Source organism: Hippichthys cyanospilos, chromosome 10 (genome assembly GCF_059441005.1).
Source record: "Hippichthys cyanospilos isolate Australia breed blue-spotted pipefish chromosome 10, RoL_Hcya_1.0, whole genome shotgun sequence".
In the NCBI taxonomy this organism is placed as follows: Eukaryota; Metazoa; Chordata; class Actinopteri; order Syngnathiformes; family Syngnathidae; genus Hippichthys; species Hippichthys cyanospilos.
The window spans coordinates 7,994,953-8,016,960 of NC_142378.1; the positions used below are offsets into that span (position 1 = coordinate 7,994,953).

At 41.0% G+C, this 22,008-nt stretch overlaps 1 protein-coding gene across 1 annotated transcript; it reads left to right on the forward strand.

The window, feature by feature from the left end:
- Positions 1 to 6,131: 6,131 nt before the first annotated feature.
- On the forward strand, positions 6,132 to 20,681 carry enc3 (ectodermal-neural cortex 3). Its single transcript, XM_088425894.1, has 4 exons — positions 6,132 to 6,370; positions 9,443 to 10,471; positions 11,158 to 11,933; positions 19,336 to 20,681. Exons 2-3 carry the CDS (start codon positions 9,449 to 9,451, stop codon positions 11,902 to 11,904), a joined length of 1,770 nt encoding a protein of 589 aa, XP_088282020.1. The 5' UTR covers positions 6,132 to 6,370; positions 9,443 to 9,448; the 3' UTR covers positions 11,905 to 11,933; positions 19,336 to 20,681.
- Positions 20,682 to 22,008: the final 1,327 nt, after the last annotated feature.

Below are 22,008 nucleotides of genomic sequence, written 5' to 3' on the forward strand. Positions count from 1 at the left end.
AGCGTCATTTCCGATACGATGACATTCGTTATGGGAATTGTAGTTTTTAAGGGATGTGCATTGCCTGAGATGTGTTGAATTACCCACGAGGTGGCAATGTATTCCTCCCGAAAACAAAATCAAAACGCTCGCCTAAACGCGGGATTTATATAATTTTGTTTTTAAAGAGTTTCTAATTGCGTAATTTTCTTCTGACTATAATGATAAGCATAGTATAGTTATTTGTAAGAAAAAAATGGTTGTACACCATTCTACATTCTATTGTAGTCCTATTTTATTTATTCTATATGTATTATTAATTCTATGTATTGTTAATTTTGCTGGTATGCGCCAATCAGATCTCAATTTTGTTGTATACTTGTGTACAACAACAATAAAGGCATTCTATTCTATTCTTTTCTTATTTGATTAGATGGACATTTTTTTTATGTCAGATATTTAGAATTTCCACTGCCAAATAGTTTAATGAATCATTTTAAAAGAAAAAAAACATTTGCTTTCTTTTTTCTTAATGAGAAGACGTTTTGTTGAAAAAAAAAATCAAAAAATACGACCAGTGAAAATTGGAATTTAGTTCCACTTAGGCCTAAATAAATGTGTTTTATATTTCTTAGATCAAATGTTTTACTCGTTTATCAATCAAACTGTGTATGAAACTAGGGTGGCAGAGTATTACCTTTTTGATGGTATTTCATTATCACAATTATTGTAATAACATGCTTACTTATGATCATTACAGCATTACATGACAAATCCAGCGATAACCATTTGCATGATTGTACTTTACAGGAAAATGCGTTTGTTCTTAATTGACTTCACAGCTTAGCAAACGCAATCGCCATTGTTTTCAAACTCAAATGAAACAAAGAGCAAGCAAGTGAAATAGAAAGCCACTGGAGCCTCAGTATTGTTTTTGTCCCCGTCCCTCGCCTCCCTCGCCCTTCCTTCTGCTTCAGACCGTATGACCTCACCGAGCGGACCACCTGCCTCGGCTGAGAGCAAAAAAAAAAAAGTGTACAGTGAGTGTGCAGGCCAACAAAAGAGTGACGGTTACTGTCGTCTAAACATGCTCCCTAAGGGGATTGTTGCAATGCTGGGGGGGCGCAGCGGAATAATCACAGGGGGTCTGATTAGTGGCGTGCCCATCTCAGAGTAATTAATGACCGGTTGCACAGTCAACACACACACACAAGCAAAAGACACATTACACGTATGGGATCGCTTTGGCTTCAAGCCACAAGTGACAAAAGTGCAGCAAAATGAATTAACCCTAGATTACAATCATGAGTTCATTAAATCGTCTTAAATTCTTAATCTGCTTTGGGCACATTTGTGTGTATAAAAACATTTGGCCCCATCAGCTAGCTGAGAGGAAGGTGCAAATCAGCTCTGACAACAATGGGGACTCGGTGTCTCCCCCTGCTTGGCAAAAAAAACAAAAAACTGACAAGTTTATTGAAAGCTCGTGAGAAAACATCATTTTGAAAAAGTGTTGCCAGCCTTCTCTCAAGATGAGAAGCAGCAGCAGCTTTTTAATCTCGGAAAAAGCAGCTGCTGAGTGTCAGCGAGCTGCAAAACGAAACCTGAGCAGCAGCAACAGCAGCGGAGCTTGTAGTGTTAGGAGATTAGCTCCGAGCTGTTCTGAGGGAAGCTAACCACTACTATACTCCAATGGGACATGACAGCATAATATCAAATTGAGCAAAAACAATCGGCGGCTTCTCCGCCGCTGTGTGATGTATGAAACTTTGAAACAGCGTTTGTAGTGGTATCTCTTGGCATATTTTATTCAACAACTCCAGGCCATAGATTGAGTAACATCGTCTCTTTGATTTCTGCCGGAAAACTGTGTTGCTAACAGCAATGTGAATACCTAAAACTCATTAAAAGCAGACAATGCTTTGTAAAGGGGTCACTATAACCCAATTTAGCATTAAGTTGCTTCATGATCCACTTAATTTGCTCTTTTTTTGAAAAGAAAACGAGCAAAAAATGTCATTCTTCTGCTCAAAACAATCTTATAAAATGGTTTGCTTTGTATATGTTAACCTAAAAAATGGCTTGTTTTGTATTAAAAAAAAGCCTGAAAGTTAGGTCAAATTGACCCAACAATTAGGCTGCCCCTTTATTGACTCATAATTGGTTTATTCGAGTGAATTTGCTCTAGAAAGTAGATCATGTAGCATCGCCTGTTCTATTTCCAGCTCATCTGCGGGAAAATTACTTTCCAAATGACAATGCACATTCATATAAAATGGAACAGAATACAGATATATATTATTTAGCAAAAAATCACTACCACACAATTAAGCAGTACGTTGTTTAATGTTCCAATTAATTTGCTATTAATTTGAAAATGTAGCATTTTTTTCAGGACATTAAAAACATGCACTAAATGTGCTGATACATGCAGAAACACCGTTAAAATCTACTCCCTGAAATAACCACGTACCCCTTTTTGAGAACCACTGCTTTAAGTTGTAATGGTAACGATTTTCATTTGCGTTATGTTCTTTTTAGAATTATTTGACATATTTTTTAATCATAGATTATTATTATTTATTATAATAGTAATATAAAAAAACATATATATATATATATATATATATATATATATATATATATATATATATATATATATATATATATATATATATATATATATATATATATATATATATATATATATATATATATATATATTCAGACATGCCAGTTTGAAATGTTAACATCAGCTTACTTATCCTGTCGGACATGTTGGAACTTGCCCCCAACTTCTTCTTCCTCGTTGAATCCGGCTATCGTCTATCATCCATGACCTAACAACTGCAAATGAGAGAGAAAGCAGTCATGAATTTCCGATTTTTTGAATGTTTATGATACAAAAGTCAAAGCAGAGGTGCTGAAAAAAACTACTTTCAACATTCATATTCAAATGGCTCAGTTTGACCAATAATATAGTTGTTAGTTCTTTGGTCTAGTATGAGACATCAGAATGAGACTTCAGAATGGTGCAATGACATAAAAATTGCCTGTTATAGCTAATGAGGGTTGTATCCCTTGGAAGTTTTTTTTTTTTTTTTCCGACTTTTAAGCAGCCTGTGAAAGAATGCACAAGCTGGCATTGCATGCATCTTATTGGAACATAGACGAACGTTAGCAAAGCTCACAGGTATTTCAATTCTTTTAAGAATGCTAGGAATTGCGCAGGAGGAAAAAAAATCCCATAGTTCACGGCGGCGCCTGAACCTGCCATCATATGATCATTAAAGACTTCTGCTTATGTGAAGCCGGCACATGAGCAAGGACAAGGTTAATCCTGGACATGCTGATTGTGAGGAATTCCTGAGAGTTATGGCAACACACAGTCAAACAATGGGAGGGATTTTACTGATTATTTTTTTGCTTCCTGTGGTATACCACACATGTTTTTAATACATATTTCTTGTATAAAATTCTCTATATCACTCTTCTAATGCACTGGTTCTCAACCTTTTTGTAGTGATGTAAACCCTGTGAAATTAACCAGTTCAAATCATTTTGGGGTTAAAAAAAGAAAAGAATTAAAACATGCCATCACTGTCGGATGTATTAAACTTTGATCCATTTCAAACTTCATTTGTATTCGTCCACAAAGAAAAAAACAACCTAAAATGCCCTCTATTGGGTCATAGAATAAAACTGTTATCAAAAAGAAACAACTTAATTTTTAATAAATATTGTTCCACGAAAAACAATCAAGATTAAGGGTCAGACCCTTTCTGAAAAAAAAAAACATAATTATAATATTTGCCCATAGAAAAATATGAAACATAAAGCATCCTGTTTGGGGGTTATAGTAAAGATCTGTTCATAAATAAATGATTAACTTAATTCTTAATAAATATTTTTCCACAAAAAATAGTCAACGTAAAGTGATGACGAAAGTGATGACGAAAAGAGATGATTATAAACAAATGTTTGTCCTCAGAAAAATCCAAAAAATACCAAAATAAAGGTTCCTGGTTTGGGATAACAGTCGAGATTTGTTCACAAAAATAAACCATTCACTTTATTAATAAATATTTGTCCCCCCTAAAAATAATCAAGAAGTCAACAAAATCTTTAACTTGTCAGTTGTTCTTAGTGAAAGACAGTGACAGTTTAAGTCATTTGCATTTCCACCATCTTTGCTGTCTTTTGCAAATGCTGGTGGTAGCGCTATAGATATTGCCTTCCGCTTCTTCAAGAATGCTAGCTTGCTAAAATATATCACAAATCTATGACCTGTGCATTAAAATAATTATGATTTGTCTTAATTTACACACCAAGTGTACCTACTCAATATGAAATCTTGGTTTGTAAACACTATATACACACACATATATATATACATATAAATATATACACATACACACATATATACACATATATATACATTTAAATATATATATATATATATATATATATATATATATATATAATGTCACTGTCAAGGTTCAATTTATGAACATATCACACGATTGATCCTTTTGAAAAGTGATGCTAACCGGATGTTAATATTCACCTTAAAACTTTGAGCAAAAAGCTGTTAAAGAGCGGTTTATCAAATAAATTCGAAATTAATATACTCGAATTGCTCGCTTGTTAACTTGATTTATTTTAATATGTTTAATAAATTAAAGCTGTATAATTTTAAAGCGGCCCCTTTGTCCTTCTTTTTTTCTGCTCGTGGCCCTCAATTGAAAAAGTTTGGACACCCCTGGAGTAGACTGTTTCCTCTTGAAACATCGTTTAAAGTTTTCCTCAAGTTTTGTAAAATCGAGTTCTGTCTAGGGTCACCCCATTTAATGTTGTCCTAGGTGACGTTGATGTCCTGATTTGGTTTGTGACCATTTGGGTCAGCGGTGTCAAACTTGTTTTCATCATGGGCCACATAAGAGTTTTGGTGCGTGGGGGTGTGGGGTTGACAGTTGTATAACTTACAGTTCAGTTCACAATGGGTACAGTAAGGGAGCAGCGGCCTCAAACAAGCCCCACCCCCTGGTGAGTAGACGCCACCATTCGCATCTTTTTTCTGGGTTTGTTCACGTGATTTTTGCAAACCGAGCCGTGATTGGTCATCACCTGAGCCCCGAGCAACTATGATGTCATTTTCATTGGCAAAATGGCCGCCCACTGAGACTGACAAAAACAGGTGGATTTTCAAGTGTGTCGGACTGGTAAAATAAAACGATATAAATTGAAAACAATTAGTTTTACCTATAAGTAGATTTTTGCTACTGCGCAAAATGAATGGATCGTTTTTTTCATTTGCTCATAAAACACCTGCATACTAAGATAAACTATAAATACATAAATACAATGAAACACAAATATCTGTTGAATGGAAAAGACCCCAATCAAAATATGTGATTGTACAACTATTTTTCAAGTAATGCAGTGAAGTGCAAAGGAAATGACACTGAATAAAATAAAATTTTGTATACAGAAGTAATCATTGTCCAAATTTTGGACCACGTAAAACCATTATCAGGGTTAGGGTTTGGATTTATTTCATTGAGTTTTTTGCAATTTTTGCAACATTCCGTTGAGCAGCGGTCAAACTACGTCAACAAACAGCAAATTCTTTGTTGACTTGTGTTTCACCTTGAGACAGTAGATGGCAGTAGAGACCAGTTATTGGCAGTCTACAAGGAAAGACCATACTGTTTTATATTTTTTGTGGGTGTTAGTATAGATAGAAGTGGTGCCATTTAACGATTTGAGTGGTTGAAGGGAAAAAAAGTCATACATAACTTTAATTATTACGCCTTTAAAAGCATTCACAAAATTAGGAAAAATGCAATGTGTATAGTTTGCAAGGTGTTGAACACGGGGACGCTTTATAATAATCAAATCATAGTCTGTGCGATTTAACACAACTAAAAACTACCAAATATGAATGAAAAACTGCCGTCGCGGTTATTGCCTTTGTATGAGCAAGTGTACCTAATAAAGTGGCCTTGCGGATAGCGTGAAGCGTGGGACAAAGAATTCAAGGCATACGATCGTTGAATGCGATTGGCTAAGAGCAGCACCGGAAGAGGAGGGAGTGGGAGGAGTCAGCAAACACTGCTGCGTTGTGCTCCTCCTCCTCCTCCTCATTTCCTCGCTGCAGGCTGTGCTTGCTCTCATTTAGCTTCCAAACTTTTGCTCCTCTCCTAAACTTTCCTCGCGCTCGCGACAAATGGCTGACAAGCCCCTCGATTGTTTAACGCACAGAATAGTCTTAAACTGGGAAAGCTGGTTCGCTTAAATCGCCATATAAAGCGCAGGAACAACTTTTTCGCGAGGTCGTCGAACGCCGACGGGGAAGAATCGGAGACGCGTCGCTGCCATTTGTTTCAAGGTAAGTTTGTGTTTACTTGGCTTTTTCGCATGCTTGAAAAACTTGCGACCTCCTCTCCCTTCCCCTCGCGCATTCTTGTCCTCGTGAGCGTAATTTTACTTTTTTTGGGGGGGTGGGGGCGCAATTGGATTTCACGCCGAGTCCGTCCACGCAAAGCCCACACAGTCCAGTGAGATTCAAAAGACGACTTAATGTGATCCGGCGTGGAACAATAGATAGAATGGAAGCGAGTGAAGCTCTCGGTTGCCTGCATGCAGAGTTTATTGCAGCTTTGTGACTTTCGGCTCGGTTTGTAATTAACATGAGCAGAAATGGCTTGAAACTTTGGCAAAGCGGGCCAGGCTTTGAAGACTGCTTGCATAAGAATGTCACCCTCACTTTACTTGTTGGAGCAATGACTTTTGGGACTTTTAAAGGTTCTTTTGTGCTAACTCTGACCTTTGACTTACATACGTGTTTATTTTTCGGCGCAGTGCTTTAACAAATTCATAAGACACCCCCCCCCCCCCCCCCCCAATGAGCATTAGTAATAATGAAGACAAAAAAAGGCTCGTTTAAACTACCTCCTAAGATAAAATAAACATGTGGGATGTCTAGCAAACGTGCTTTAATTTCAATAGAAAATGAGCAGAAATTACAGTGAGCAAAATACAGCTATTTTATTGCAAATTTATAGTTTTGGCACGGTCATATTTTGAAGTTGCGCATCATCTATTAATCCCCTCATTTCCGTACACTGATTACAATTTGAACCTTTTGGCTGCTGGGAAATGAACGGTGAGACCCTAAGGAGGTTGTTTTTGTAAAAATCTCCAAATTGATATACAATATCTGCCAAAAAATTGTGTTTTTATCAATAACTCAAAACTAGTCTCTGTGACATAAGGAAAACTCAAATCAACATGTTACTTTAGTTGACACTGTACTTAACCCATTCAATACCAGGAACGTATTATCACGTTTTTTTTTTTTTTTTTTTAGTCAGAAAGAGTCTGGACGATCCAAGATAGTACATGACGGGCATTAATTTCCAGATACTTAAGTATTAAATCGATACTTAAGTATTAAATCAATACTTAAGTACCTGGGATTGAATGTCTGGACCCTTAAATCACGTGAAAAAACATCCCTGGCATTGAATGAGTTAATGTCTACCAGCTTGACTCATATGAAGGCCAAAATTGTTAACGTTGTTGTAGAAAGATTGACCAGTAGGAGAAGTGGACTAATATGACTGTAAAAAAAAAAAAAAACAATTTGCAAACACGCTTTTAGTATTTTGGTCTTGGAAAAGCACAAAAAAAAAATACCTTAAATGTAATCATCAGCCCAGTTATTGGAGCCTCCATTTAGAGGGGAAAGAAATCGACTGTCTTCGATTTCTGACAGGTTTTAAAACACCGCCTGAAGTTGGAGAGGCAGCGGAGTAATTCATTGGCTGTCACAGTGGCTGGATTTGACTCACAGGCTTGAAATGTTTATAGGGGTGGAAAAATGTGATATAAGGAGGCACGCCGGTGTCGTTAGTAACACGGGTGTGTGTGAAGGCCAGTTGTTTGGACATTCTCACGGCTTTATTGATATTATGTGGGAGTGCTCTGTGTCGGCTTGCCTTTTAACTCCCCCGAGTCTAAAGTTCATTTCCGTAGTAACACATCAAGCGGAGTTTTATTAGTGCATAACAACCTGCTGTTGGCAACTACCTTTTTTTTTTTGTTGTTTATTCAGGAAGATAAATGAGTGTTTGAACATTGTAGCATTCCATCCTCACTCAAGCTGTTGGAAAATGTATACTCTAAAATGGATGTTCGATTAATGACTTTATATAAACATTTTAAGGTTACAAACAGCGTGCAATCAACTAGTTTTCACTGCAGCAAGAGTTTGGGCATTTCTGGATTAAATTTTTTTTAATTGAACTGTGGAACTACATTTGTTTCAAAATCTCTGCATATTTTATTTAACTACGATCTATTTGTTTTATTTCTGTGTCTGCCGGAAAATTTGATTACTAATGACGGCGCACATCCGTGTAAAAAAATTGATGAAATAAAGGTATACAGTTTTTTGCAAATGGTTCGGTATAACATAATTTAGCAATAAGTTGATTCATGTTCCAGCTCATTTGTTCTTTATCCGAAAAGAGAAGCTTTGTTTCTGTCGTGACATGTACAGTAAAGGTACAAAAATAAAGGCGTACAAAATTTTGCAAAGAAGTCACTAAAGCACATTTTAGCAATGAGTTGATTCATGTTCCAGCTACTTTTCTCTTAATTCTGAAAGCTAATATGCTGTTCCTGTCACAGCATCTAAATGTACAACAAAAGTCACTAACACAATTTTGCACTGTTACTCCGTGTTCCAATTAATTTGCTCTTAATTTGAAAAGAAATTGTACTGTTCCTGACACGGCATTAAATGTTTTTGCAAATACATGCATAAATCTGTGAAACTCCCCACGTACCCCTAGCGCTACTGCCGCACCACTTGATGATCAGACGGCATCACATTCATGTAATGTATGTACAAATACAGGATACATCTGTGCAGTATAACATGAACTCAGGCTGCTGCTATGGAGTATTTTTGATACTCAGATAGCCCTCAAATTTGAATTGAACGTGGAACATTAGGACAAAAACAACAACAACAAAAATCAAATATAACCCCTAAAAAACAGATTTCCATTTTATTATGAATGACCAGCTTTTTAAAAATGAGTACCTGGTTTACTTAAATTGAAACCGCATAGCAGCACACAATTTTCCCTTTTCAAAACATTATATTTTAGACAAATCTCTTCCCGTGGCGTTTCGGACTAATTTGCTGACTGAAATGGCGCAATTCCCACCAGCCTAAAAGGAGCGCTGCTAGCTAGCGACTAATTTATGCTAGACACGGCTATAAAAGATCCCGAGCCACATGAAAAACTACACCTCCAGCATCGAGCTTTTGAACCGAGGTCCTCAAGGACCCTAAACCGAATAATGTTATAAACCAAGGACCCTTCGAGCGCAAAAAGCAATACCTTCTCTCGTGTAATCTTTCACTTCATGTTTTTCTACTCCCCAGTTCAAAATGTCCGTCTCAAGCCACGAAAACCGCAAGTCTCGCTCCAGCTCGGGCTCCATGAACATCCAACTGTTCCACAAGACGTCGCACGCCGACAGCCTCCTGACCCAGCTCAACTTACTCCGCAAGCGTAAAGTCTTCACGGATGTGGTGTTGAAAGCCGGCAACCGGGCCTTCCCCTGCCACCGGGCCGTCCTGGCCTCCTGCAGTCGATACTTCGAGGCCATGTTCAGCGGCGGGCTGCGGGAGAGCCGCGACGCCGAAGTCAACTTCCACGACTCCCTCCACCCCGAGGTGCTGGAGCTGCTGCTGGACTACGCGTACTCGGCCCGAGTCATCATCAATGAGGAAAACGCGGAGTCCCTGCTGGAGGCGGGCGACATGCTTCAGTTCCACGACATCAGAGACGCGGCGTCGGAGTTTCTCGAAAAGAATCTCCATCAGTCCAACTGTCTGGGGATGATGCTGCTGTCCGACGCCCATCAGTGCCAGAGACTGTACGAGCTTTCCTGGAGCATGTGCCTGGCCAATTTCGCCACCCTCTACAAAACGGAGGACTTCCTGAACCTTCCCAGGGACAAAGTGCGCGAGCTGATCCTCAGCGAAGAGCTGGAGGTGGAAGACGAGAGCCTGGTGTACGAGGCCGTCATCGATTGGGTCAGGGCCGACATGGAGCAGAGGCACAGCGAGCTGCCCGAGTTGCTGCGCTGCGTCCGCTTGGCGCTCCTGCCCGAGACGTACCTCCTCAACAACGTGGCTTCCGAGGAGCTGGTCATGTGTCACAAGGTGGGCCGGGAGATCGTGGAAGACGCCGTGCGCTGCAAGATGAGGATCCTGCAGAACGACGGTATCGTGACGGGATTCTGCGCCCGGCCCAGAAAAGTCAGCCAGGCCTTGTTGCTGCTCGGCGGGCAAACGTTCATGTGCGACAAAGTCTACGTGATTGACAACAAGACCAAAGAGATCACTCCCAAAACGGACATCCCGAGCCCCAGGAAGGAATGCAGCGCCTGCGCCATCGGTTGTAAGGTAAGCGCCAGATTGTAAACGTTTTTTTAAAATCCCTTCATTTAAAAAAATTGTTCAAATTGACTGCGTAGTGATTGAGTTAACTGGTTTAGTCCAGCGTGACAGTAATTTGGAAAACAAAACAAAAAAGCAATTCTTTTAGTTTGATTCAACATGAATAGAATCAGTCTGAGGATATTTACTGTTACGATGAAATTCTGAGAACTTTTTAAAATTAGAACTCTGTGATATGACCCTAAAATCCCTGTCTTTCTGTTGGTCACAACACCTTGACGAGCAGTGGTTTAGTTTTTACGCAAAAGTGCCTTCATTTGAAGTCGAAAAAGATCGAGTATTAACAGGCTGTTAAGACTGCTTCAGACTCCACATTAGAACTGAGTGAGTGCTCAATTTCATAAAATAATTTGCAATTCCCTCCTATTGAAATTTGTAATTCCTTGTTCATGATGATAAAACAGCTCCAAGAGTGCGCCGATTCAAGTAGCGGCTTCTGTTGCTAGTACCGATAGCTTGAAATAACGCCAGGTATCTCCCCGATAGTGATTAATGATGTCGACATTTGCCCGTCCGTTCATTAAACGATTATCAAAAATAATTATCGAAGAATTTGATCAGTTATTAATGCTTTTACCGCTTTTTGAGATCTTAAAAACAAAAGACTGACAAATTTGGCTGTTGTCTTGCAGGTGTATGTCACCGGTGGGCGTGGCTCAGAGAACGGGGCCTCCAAAGATGTCTGGACCTACGACACTTTGCACGACGAGTGGTCCAAAGCGGCGCCCATGTTAGTGGCTCGATTCGGACACGGCTCGGCAGAGCTGGACCACATGCTTTTCGTTGTGGGAGGACACACGTCTCTCGCCGGCTCCTTTCCCGCCTCGCCGTCCGTGTCTCTAAAACAGGTGGAGCAGTATGACCCGCAGACCAATAAATGGACGCTGGTGGCGCCGCTCCGAGAAGGCGTGAGCAACGCCGCCGTGGTCGGCGCTAAAAACAAACTGTTCGCCTTTGGCGGAACCAGCGTCAACAGGGACAAGTACCCCAAGGTCCAGTGCTTTGACCCTTGTCAGAACCGCTGGTCCGTCCCGGCGGCGTGCCCGCAGCTTTGGCGCTACACGGCGGCGGCGGTGGTCGGGAACCACGTGGTCGTGATCGGGGGCGACACGGAATTCTCGGCCAGCTCGGCTTACCGCTTCAACAGCGAGACGTACCAGTGGTCCAAGTTTGGCGACGTGACGGCCAAGCGGATCAGTTGTCACGCGGTGGCTTCGGGAAACAGACTGTACGTGGTCGGGGGCTACTTTGGGGCCCAAAGGTGTAAGACGCTGGACTGCTACGATCCGTCGTCGGACTCTTGGGACAGCGTGACCAGCGTTCCTTACTCGCTCATTCCCACGGCCTTCGTCAGCACATGGAAGTACCTGTCGGCTTAGAAACGCGCAAACCCGTCGAACTTCCTACGGTGAGTGTTTCCCGACTCCGAAATATCTCCAACCGTCTCAGGTGAATGTCAGATTGAGCCGGACCGGGCCGGTTTCCAAGCCTGCGCCGTTGCCAGGGTTGCCGCTGGTAACGGTTGCACATTATCTAGCCGCTGTGGTGACCGGGTGTTGGATAAACACGCTGGTCTGCAGAGCTGGAGGAATGTCAGCGGCGGCGCTAATTACAGAGCAGAGCGCCGCAAGCGCAGGGCCTCTGTCATTGGCTCGGGCCCATGCTCGTAGTGCCAGGTAGACCAATGAGCCGGCGCCGTCAGTCAGGAGTCGGCACCCACAATTCTGCGGCTTAGAAAAGTAGTGTTTAGAATGTGGGTGTCAAACCTTCAGCTTGCGGACCGTGTCCGGCCCGCAGAAACATTTTGTGAAGCGTTCAAAAAATAAAGATGAATAGGACTCAACACGTAAGTCCACTGACCAAAATCAATTGACAATTATTCTTTCTTTTACAAGCAGTCATCCAGTTAATCCATTCCGAAGTTGGAATCCTAAGGCGAAATAGTCGTATGGCGGACTATAGAAACCAATGGTAATTAGCTAATGTGATAAAACATGAGAATTGGATATACGAATTTAAAAAAAAATATACTAAGTGCTATTTAAATATCATATAAATGTATCAAAAGAATGTACATATATTTTTTTGCTGCCCGTGCATAATGTTTTGGACAAAGTCGATTGTCTCCGATAATGGAGGCATTCAAGGTTTCTGCTGGTACATGAAAATCTTCAGTGAGCTTATTCAAACACTCAGTCAAATGACGGAAAACCGCTTAGCCCTACGCAACTCACCGGGCTGCCGTTTAAAAGATTGCAGCGTCTTTTTAATATTGGTCGGCGGTTCGTCTTTATTGATCATTTAAGTTGAGAGTAAACTAGAAGCAAGCTTTTACTGCCATGACTCATTCAGCTGCACGCGTGTGCACTTATGTTTATGTGCTGTTGATTCCTTGTTTTTTTTTTTTTTTGAGGGATTGGTTTATTTTGATCATAGCCGATCTTTTTTTCCTTTTCTTTTTTTTTTAGGCAGTCCCTCCTTTGTGCATAGTGAAGCTTTGATCTTCATAAGTGCATAGTATATAATGTAAATAACAATTTCCTCTGTGGAGTAGCCTTCCTATAGGCATGTTATTTTCACTTTGACAGATCGTTTTCGGGGCCTTGACAACAACCGCGTTTTTTTTCAGTCTGGTAAACAAGATTGTAACTTCCATACGGGCGTGTTGCGCGATGCCAAGACGCTGACGTATAGCCGAGTGCGAGCGAGGGCGTCTGCCGCCGTCGACTGTACACAGCTGGTTGGGATGTGAGCTGAGCAAAGGGGGCGAGGGAGGCGTAGCGTGACCGCTGCCGAGGACCACTGTGTCTGTGGCACGCATTTCGGTTTTTGGGGGCATGCTTGGAGACGCGCAGGCTGGCTTAGGAAAGATCAAGGCGCCGCATCACTGCTGTTGCCGTGGCGACGCCCCAAAGCTTTTGTTTGATTAAACTAGAGGGGGTAAGAAGAAGTAGAAGTTTGCAGAGGGACAACTTGTTGAAGCAGGAGAATCATAGTGTGTGTGTGTGCGTGTGTGCTTGTGAAGCGATGAAATAAAATAAAACTGTACACACACACACACACACACACACACAGTTACATGGAGTTGCAAGTAAGACCAGAAGAAGCAAAGCTATATTTTGCCCACTTTGGCAGCCGAGACTAATGCCTGCCTAAAAATACTTAACTCCAGCGGCTGTCAACTTTCAGCTGGGGTCAGAGGCAGAATAATTGTGTATCTGTGGTGCTTGCATGTGTTTCATTTGATGTTTATGGCAGGGTTGAAAACCTTCACTCAGCTGTTTATGTACTGTACTGGGCTTTTATGCATTTCTCAAACGTTTGCCGATCAATGCTTTTCTCTTGTGTGCACATACACACACGAATATACACACAGCTGCATCGCTGACATCGCCTGGCCCGAAAAAATATCCAACCTTACTCTATTTTAGGAGGAAGGAAGGTGTGGGCTGCATTCCTAATCGTAAAGATGCGTGAATGTTGCCGGTATGAGATTACAAATGTTTCTTCTTCTTCAGTTGACAGCAATTGGCAAACTGGCCAACATGAAATCTACGCTAAATCTTCTTTAGTGCTATAGAACAACACAGAGATTGTCGAAAGAAGAAATGCGAGAATATAAAATATATTTATGTGTACTATACGCATCATGTAAACATAGCCAGAAACTGCAGAAGTAAACACAGCCGCTGCTTAAGATACAATATTCATATAATAGAAATATTCATATGTGTTGTGCTTTTCTTAACAAAAAAGTGTTTGGATACATTTTTTTTTCCTGTCCTGACTACATTGCCAATCAGGAGTGTCTCAGCAAGTCCTCAAAATCAGGTGACAGATCTTCTAAATCAGTTAACTTGAACTCTGGTGCAAAAAAATGTGATTGGGACATACATAATTGTAATCAAACGTCAGTGTGGACTTCCCCTTGAAGTCATATAGTGTGGCAGCCACTTTGAATGGGGCTAATAATATCGGAAAACAGACTAAATCTGACCTATTTGTCCATCATGGAGCCTGGTAAGTAAAAATGTGAAAATTGGTCTTCAAGTGAAAGTTTTTGAATCAACGCCCTCTAAATCATACATTCGAGGCTTCCCTCCCAAACACACCTGGTTCAAGTTATTAGGATCATTTTCAAGCTTTTGCGGAGCTTGCAGATGAGCTAATCATTAGCATTAGGCGTTCTGGGGAGAGGAACCCAGAAAACAGGAAGGACTCGGGCCCTTGAGGACCAGAGCTTGACGCGCTTGCTCTAAATGCTGAAACTGGCCATCTGTAAAAACAAAAGACATTGGGAAGGGTTCATTCAGTGTGAGGGTGAGTCATAAGAAAAGCAACAATGGAGGAGGACCATGGGACTGATGTATCTAATCCAGGAAGGTGTATATTTACCATAATGTGACTATTGGGCCCAAATCACATCGACAACTAAGGTTTTTCCTTCCCGGTCTTAATATGCGCTCAGTTTCTGTATGGTATCAGTCGGATACAATGCCCCCCTTGAAACCGGTGAACCGTGACAACCTCGCAAATGACTGTTATCAATGCTTCGGCCTTTTGTCTCTCGACCCCCCTCGCCGCTCCCCACTCATCGCCTCTCGTCACATCAAAATCCCAAACATAAGCACCACTTTAACGGCTTCAATTGAAGCCGGGTGATGGAGTACACCTGGCGGGGGCGGGGGTCACCCCGGGGGAGGGGGGAGACGTCGGCGGGCTCGCGGCGTCCCAGGACAGCTGCTGTAAAACGGAAAGGTCACAGTGGGAACGGGGAGGAGTGACAGGGCCCCCGCTCGCTCAATACTAATGTTTTATTAATGCCGCGTTGTGAGAGGCCACCAGAGCCCAAAGTGAACCAAGCTTTTATAATTGCATCTGTGTCGGACAACCCCTCCCTCCTTCTTCCACACACACATCGTTAGTAGCACGTGCGCACGCACTTGGCGCCCGGTCCCCCGAGTAATCAATCTGCCGATTTGCATAATTCTAATGGACTTTTTATTAGGCTTTTCTCGACGCCGTAAGTAAGAGAAAGGGAGAGTGGAGAAGATGCTCCAAATGACTGAATAATCGCCCCGCGCTAATTTGATTAGGCCCTCAAAAAGCGGCGAGCCATCATACGCTTCCAGAGGCCTCTTCAGGGGAGCCGGCTGCCATGAGCCAAAATGTGAATGCGCCTGGTAATTAATCTTGAATTACGTAATATTTGCGCCTCTGAAGCGGTACCAAAGTGGCACTTATTGAGTTACAGAGGCGCTCTGTGTTGCATCCTTTTACCTCGAGGATGCTCCGTTCTCCTCTGCAGCTGATCCCACCAATCTTTTGCAACGCAAACAATGCAAACTCATGTAAATGCCTGCAATTCACGTGAAGGTCAATACAGAGGAGGTCATTAGTAAACATGACACGGGCTTTGCTGGACCCGGGATATAAACGAATAAAGAAAGTGGCCTTGTGAGTAGACGGGAAGGAGCAGCCGTAACCTCAAAGTTAGGAAATATGGAGATGAGTGAATGGAGTTGTCTGGCGCATCTTGCCTCACAGTTCCAGGATTTGGGGTTAAAATCTTTTGTGGAGTTGGTATGTTCTCCCTGTGCCTGCATGGGTTGTCTGCTTGAAAGAAAAAAAAAATCAGGTTCATTGAAGATGAAATGGTGAGCTGGGAGGGTGAAATGTTCTCTACGTGTATCTTGTGATGTGCTTGTGATCAATAGTGGCTTTCAGTAACCGACCATAACTGCACATGCAACAGGCACTCTAGAAGATGCGTGATATGCTCACAGTTCGACATCGACCAATGAGGGCATGAGTGGATGACAAGTCTTGCCCTCGTTGGCTGATATTGCGCCGGGAGCCAATCACGCATCTTGTAGGAGTGCTCGTGAGCTGATTGGCAGATTGTCTCACCAGTCTTGTCCACGCTGTTGACTGTCTGTGTTCCAGCAGAAGTCTCAGAGTGAACCTCGCAATAGATAGCATTGGGCAAAGGAACTTACCCTATTTTTTGAATAATAAGACTCAGTTAAAATACTTAAATTTCCTCCAAAATATGATGTGCGTGTGGATGTCAAATAGAAGTTGTCATATTTTCTGTTCTGATGATTTATTTCTCTTAACTAATTCACAGCTTTTAGAGCATTTTGATAATTAGGAGCGAACCTGCAAACCGTGCTGATCTCATATCCAATATCGATGACATCTACAGGTAGTGAAGTTGTTTCCAAGATTGAAATTTACAGTGATTTAGCATCAAATGCTCGCAGGCGCAGCCTCTTTGTGGGGGAAAAACATAATTAGCATTGAGGCTGCGCTTTGTAATCCGCTTTATAGTCACATAATTCACATAATTTATAGTCTTCAATTACCTTAAGCATTTTTTTAGGGAAGTTGAAGGTAATGGTTGTAGATTTGAAGCCGGGACGTTTTGACTTTTGAGGTACCTGAACGTTCTCGACGGGTTTTTAAATCCACGTGGACGGGCTATCCTATGTACAACTCACTCTTCTACAGCCAGTGTTTTTTTTCGTCTGGATTAGGCTTGAACTACTTCCCACAATAAGCCTAAGAAGTTAGGTAATGCTTTTAATTCTAATTAGCTTTCCATTTAGCAGGGTTCACCTCAGAGCGCGTTCGCCGGGAACTCTGGACGGTGGTTCAGAGGATATGCGCAGAAACGTACGGTTAATTTACCACTCTGTCATGTTTTAGTGTGATGTTTGCCATTAATAGTCCAGAAGGAATAGACATGAATACAGGAAGTAATACACAAGCGATGACGCGTATTAAAAATGGGTTATGAAGTTATTTTCTCACTCAGTAAAACATCTATGAGAAAAAAACAAATTTGGGCCAGAAATTGACAGATGGCGAGACGGTGAAAGCTGAGTATAAAAGAGCGATGACTCTTATTAAAAAGTAATGATGGCCGTCACTCAGTAAAGTACTAAGGAGTGAGAAGCAGCTTTGTCATCATCTCCACTTGAGAAAGATTAAACGCCTAGTAGAAGCTCTCGACAAGAGCAGGCATTAACACAGCAGAGCAGTAGTTACATAAGTCTATTTCTGATAACGGTAACTGCATTTTCGGCAAGGGATATTGGCAGTTCCGGCTCAAGATAGCTAGTTGCTAAGTAACCGCAAAGGAAGTGGCCTGGTGCCTTGTCCGTCTTTTTGGATATGATGTTGGTTCAACTTGTGGATTTGTCACTTTTTACGATTTTCTGAGCTACAGCTAACTGGAAACTGTTTGGTGGTGTAGTTCAACTTATAAAGAAGGCGCCCGATTGTCCAACGTTCACTTGGCGTAATGTGACGAGAGTAAGCGCTCATATGCCGACAAACGACGATAATTAGGGTAAACATTGCCTTCCTCCCTCCGAACATCCAGTGGAACGTTCCGCCCGAGCTGCGGTGGCAGCTGGAGATTAGAGATGCCAACTATTTAACAAGAGTTGTGAAAATGATGCTCAACTGCTGCAGGAATGTTCGCAAGTATCCAACAGGGAGGCCTTTATGGTCTTCACAAAAGATCATTAACTCCTCCAAGGACTGCATTAGCAGGATTATGCATAAATCAATTTCCACACCCTTAGATCGTTTTTCACTTTTATTTTCAGTTTTTATATCCTTCCAAATATTCCACTCTTTTATCTTTACAGTAGTGTAGCTCAATTTTTGGCGAAGACTCAAGTAAACATTTCATTTTAATTCTTTCGCCACAGGTCATCTTTAGCGCCCCCCCTCCCTTTTTTTAAACTCTTTTAGTGCCATGAACGATAATTCTCATCTTTTAAAATAATAACAGTAATGAATAATAAAATTCTCATCAAATACGTTTTTTATGGAGGGTAGCTGACACCCTTGACTAATGCTTACCGTCTATAAGCCAAAGGAGCACTGTAGTAACAACTGTGACCATTGGATGGCAGTGTTTCCTCTCATACAACAAAGGCAATCAATCTTTCATATGATACCACCCATATTTAAATAGATATAGTACACAATATTGCGTTGGCCTTGAAAGATGAGTGAAATATACTAATAAATATACTGGCCCTTGAGGTTTCCTTTTCTGATAACGCTTAGCACTGAAAGTTAACTAAAGTGTTTTTTTTTTAAACATCCCATTAATCAACAGATTAATGTTTTGATAAAATTATAAATTGTATAATTATTGTAATGGGAAGTGAAGTTTCATGAAGCGGCTATGATATTTGATTTTTTTACTGCTCTAGGTAGTGCTTTTGGTTGAAAGATCAACATACTGTATGTGCAGTGGAATTGTATTAAATTGAAAAAACATCACAAGTGCTTCACGAAGCTTCGTTTGTCCATCGCTAGTTTTTACTGTGCAACCATAGTTGCTATGATACTGAATTGTAGGCAATTGTAAACACCTGGTTGTGTATTTGTTTGTTTTATTCTTCAATTGTACTTTTTTGAAAAACAGAGCGCAACAATCCCTTTTTAGATATTTTTCTTAAAATATTGCTTGCATCTTGGCGAGAAAATTCACACTTGTAAACAGTGTCAAATGTATCCTACCGCTTGGTTATTCACACAAAGTACCGTAATGTATTTATTAGTGATGTGCACGACCGGCTCGGGCGGCTTAATGGCACATTCCGCGGGGGTGGGGGAGAAGCGGGTCGGCGGCGCCGTTGACGCTAAGCCTCATAGAATGTCTCTTTGACAGGCCGACTGGAGACCTGGAGGCCTCCTCGCATTCTTGCGTGGTCATGTACCCTCGCCGGGTCGTCACCGGACCGGAACATTAATCTTCTTCTTCTTTCACCTTCTCTCCACAGCAACGAGGATGAAGGACCCCGCGTGTTCCCCGCCGCCGGCGTTCCCGGTATCGTCAACATCGGATTGGCCGCATTCCTGGAAAGCGAAGACTGAAAGAGCGTCTTCATCCGCTCCTTCCACCGGATGTGTTTACCCAGAAGGTCTTGTGTAACTTTCCCATGTCGCCCCTGAGCCGGCGCGGTTGCCATGCACACTTTGGAACATGTGAAGCGCAACCGGGCCGGGGGGCGGGGGGGGCCGGGCCCGGGCCCCCGCAGCAGAAAGCTCCATAACTTCACGCCTAATGTTCGACCGAAGTAGTGGTTCCTTCCTCCCCCCTCGTCGCACCGGGTTCTCGCTCAGGTGTAACGTAGCAAACTGCTGACTGATAGACGGACTTTGCGGGAAGCCCGGGTGGACGCCGAGGAGACGCGTTTGCTTTGTACGCGCAGCGCGACTCTTCCTGTCTCTATTTTTAGACGTTGGACTTGGGTTTCCCTCAATTTTGGCCGGGCTAAATTTGTATCTTTCCTCCTGAAGTGAAAATACAAGCTGGCAAGGCCCGTCACAGCTGAAGAAGTTACTTATTTTTGTGTGTCTCAGGGTTATGTACATGTTTTTTTGTTTTTTTTACTGCATGAACTGTCTTCGCTCTAGAATGAGGACTTTGTCTGTTTTTACCAATGCGCGTCTTTGTGTGAATGTACAAATTTCATGACAAAGGGTTTTTTCATCTGCAGTGTTTTTCCATCTCAAAGTTCAAAAGTGCGCTTCTTATTGCGGGCAGTCATATTGGATCGAGGACGCTGCCAAAACCTGACTAGTAAAACTTTGCGGCATCTTCATTAAACTCATTCAATCCCAAAGACGTATTAACGCGTCGTTTTAGTGTCCAGACATTCAGTCCCAGATACTCATTTTCCAAATTAGTTTTTTCAAATATTAGGGTAAAGGAGGGTCTCACAATAGTTATTTTGTATAAATAAATATATACTTATATGCATGAAGTGTCTAGAATGGAGTGGCTTAGACTCTTGAAAGACACGTAAAAATACGTCTTTGGGATTGAATGAGTTAAAGATGTGTCCCAAGTTATTTATAGCTACTGTATCTTTTTTTTAATTTTATTTTACATTTGAGTATCTTAGATGAATAGTTTTTATTATTATTTTCTTAATAAATGTTCATTTCTTTTTGATTTGCACAGTTTGTACAAGCTATTTTCGTGGTCTTAACTTTATTACGTCTTTGTCTTAACCCGCCTTTGGGTCTTTTTGAATCAAGCTAACTTAATTTCAGACACGCTGATAAAGTCTGTAACTTCCCTTCCTCTTAATGTCAATAAAGTAATATCCTTTTAAAAGCAGCATCCTTCTTGTCATCTGTTTTCGCTTGGAATTAGATAGCTCAAGCTACTATCACAAAACCAGTGCTTCTCAATTACGTTTATCCCCCCCAAAGACTGACTATAAATAGGAATATTATCTATAAAATACCTAAGCCTGCATCCTTTTTCATTTTAACAAAAGAAAACAGTAAAATACAGCATTTTTTACCAACTTAATAAGGGTTACAGCTTAGTCTAAAACTGAAGAAAATAAAGCGAAAAAAAAGATTCCTATTTTATTGCAATTTACACTCCACATGACAAAAACAAAGTCTTTTACCTGGGGTCATATGCGACACCCCCCCCCCCCCATGCTCAAAACCATGCACAGTGTTCAATTGCAGGTTTTATTAGTTAATTTTCTTGCAATTTTTCTTCCTTTCAAGTCAGACCAGTCAAAAATATATTGATTACAATTATTTATTAAATATTCACAAATCTATACAATACATAATATGTAATATATATGTATGATATATATATATATATATATATATATATATACGTAAAATAATGATTATAAATCAACCTACACTAAATAGATTTTCAATCAAGACCATGCCATTTTATTTTGGAAGTTTATGTAGTAATTATTCTTCTATGTCAAGACTAGTAAAAAAAAAAGAAAAAACTTAAAAAAAAAAAACTAGCACATGGATTTTCTTTTAGGATTTTTTTCCATTGCAGATTTCCATGACATTTTTTTTTCTTTTTAAGTCAGACCAGTCAAAACATAGTAGTTTATAAACAATCGACCTCTGTTACACGGATTTTCATTGATGACAATATCTTTTGCAGGTTTACCTATTTTTCTCGATATTTTTTGGTCAAAAAAACAAAAGAACCAAAAAAGCGACAGCGACATATTCATATTTGCACAATTAACTTTTGTGTTTGACATATTTGACGTAAACCAATGAAGATTTGAATTTGAAGTTTGTCCTACCATGCCACCCTTTTAAGAAAGACAAGAAATGGAATTCTCTCCTGTCACCATGTTTTTCATGTTGTTTTCAAGTCGTGTAGCGGGAGATGAGACTAATAAACGGAAAATTCCTCCGCGTATGTTGTGCGAGCGCTGTGAAATCATGCTCTAAATATTTCAACGACTCAAATGCAGCTCTCAAAAAGTAGCCTATAGCTTATATAACACACACTGAATATTATGCGAAATCCCAAAGCATAAAGCCTATAACTGGAGCGGCGCGGTACCAGCTCAATATTTTCCAAGCGAGCTGAATCAGACTGGGACTGTTAATTGGATGTAAACAAGAGGCGGCTCCGAAAATCCCCCGGTGAAGCAGGG

What these genes read in the sequence shown, in the direction of transcription:
- enc3 (XM_088425894.1), top strand. Translation starts at nt 9,449, where the DNA reads ATGTCCGTCTCAAGCCACGAAAACCGCAAGTCTCGCTCCAGCTCGGGC. An exon ending in CCTGCGCCATCGGTTGTAAG is followed by an intron (nt 10,472 to 11,157) that starts GTAAGCGCCAGA and finishes GTTGTCTTGCAG; the next exon opens with GTGTATGTCACCGGTGGGCG.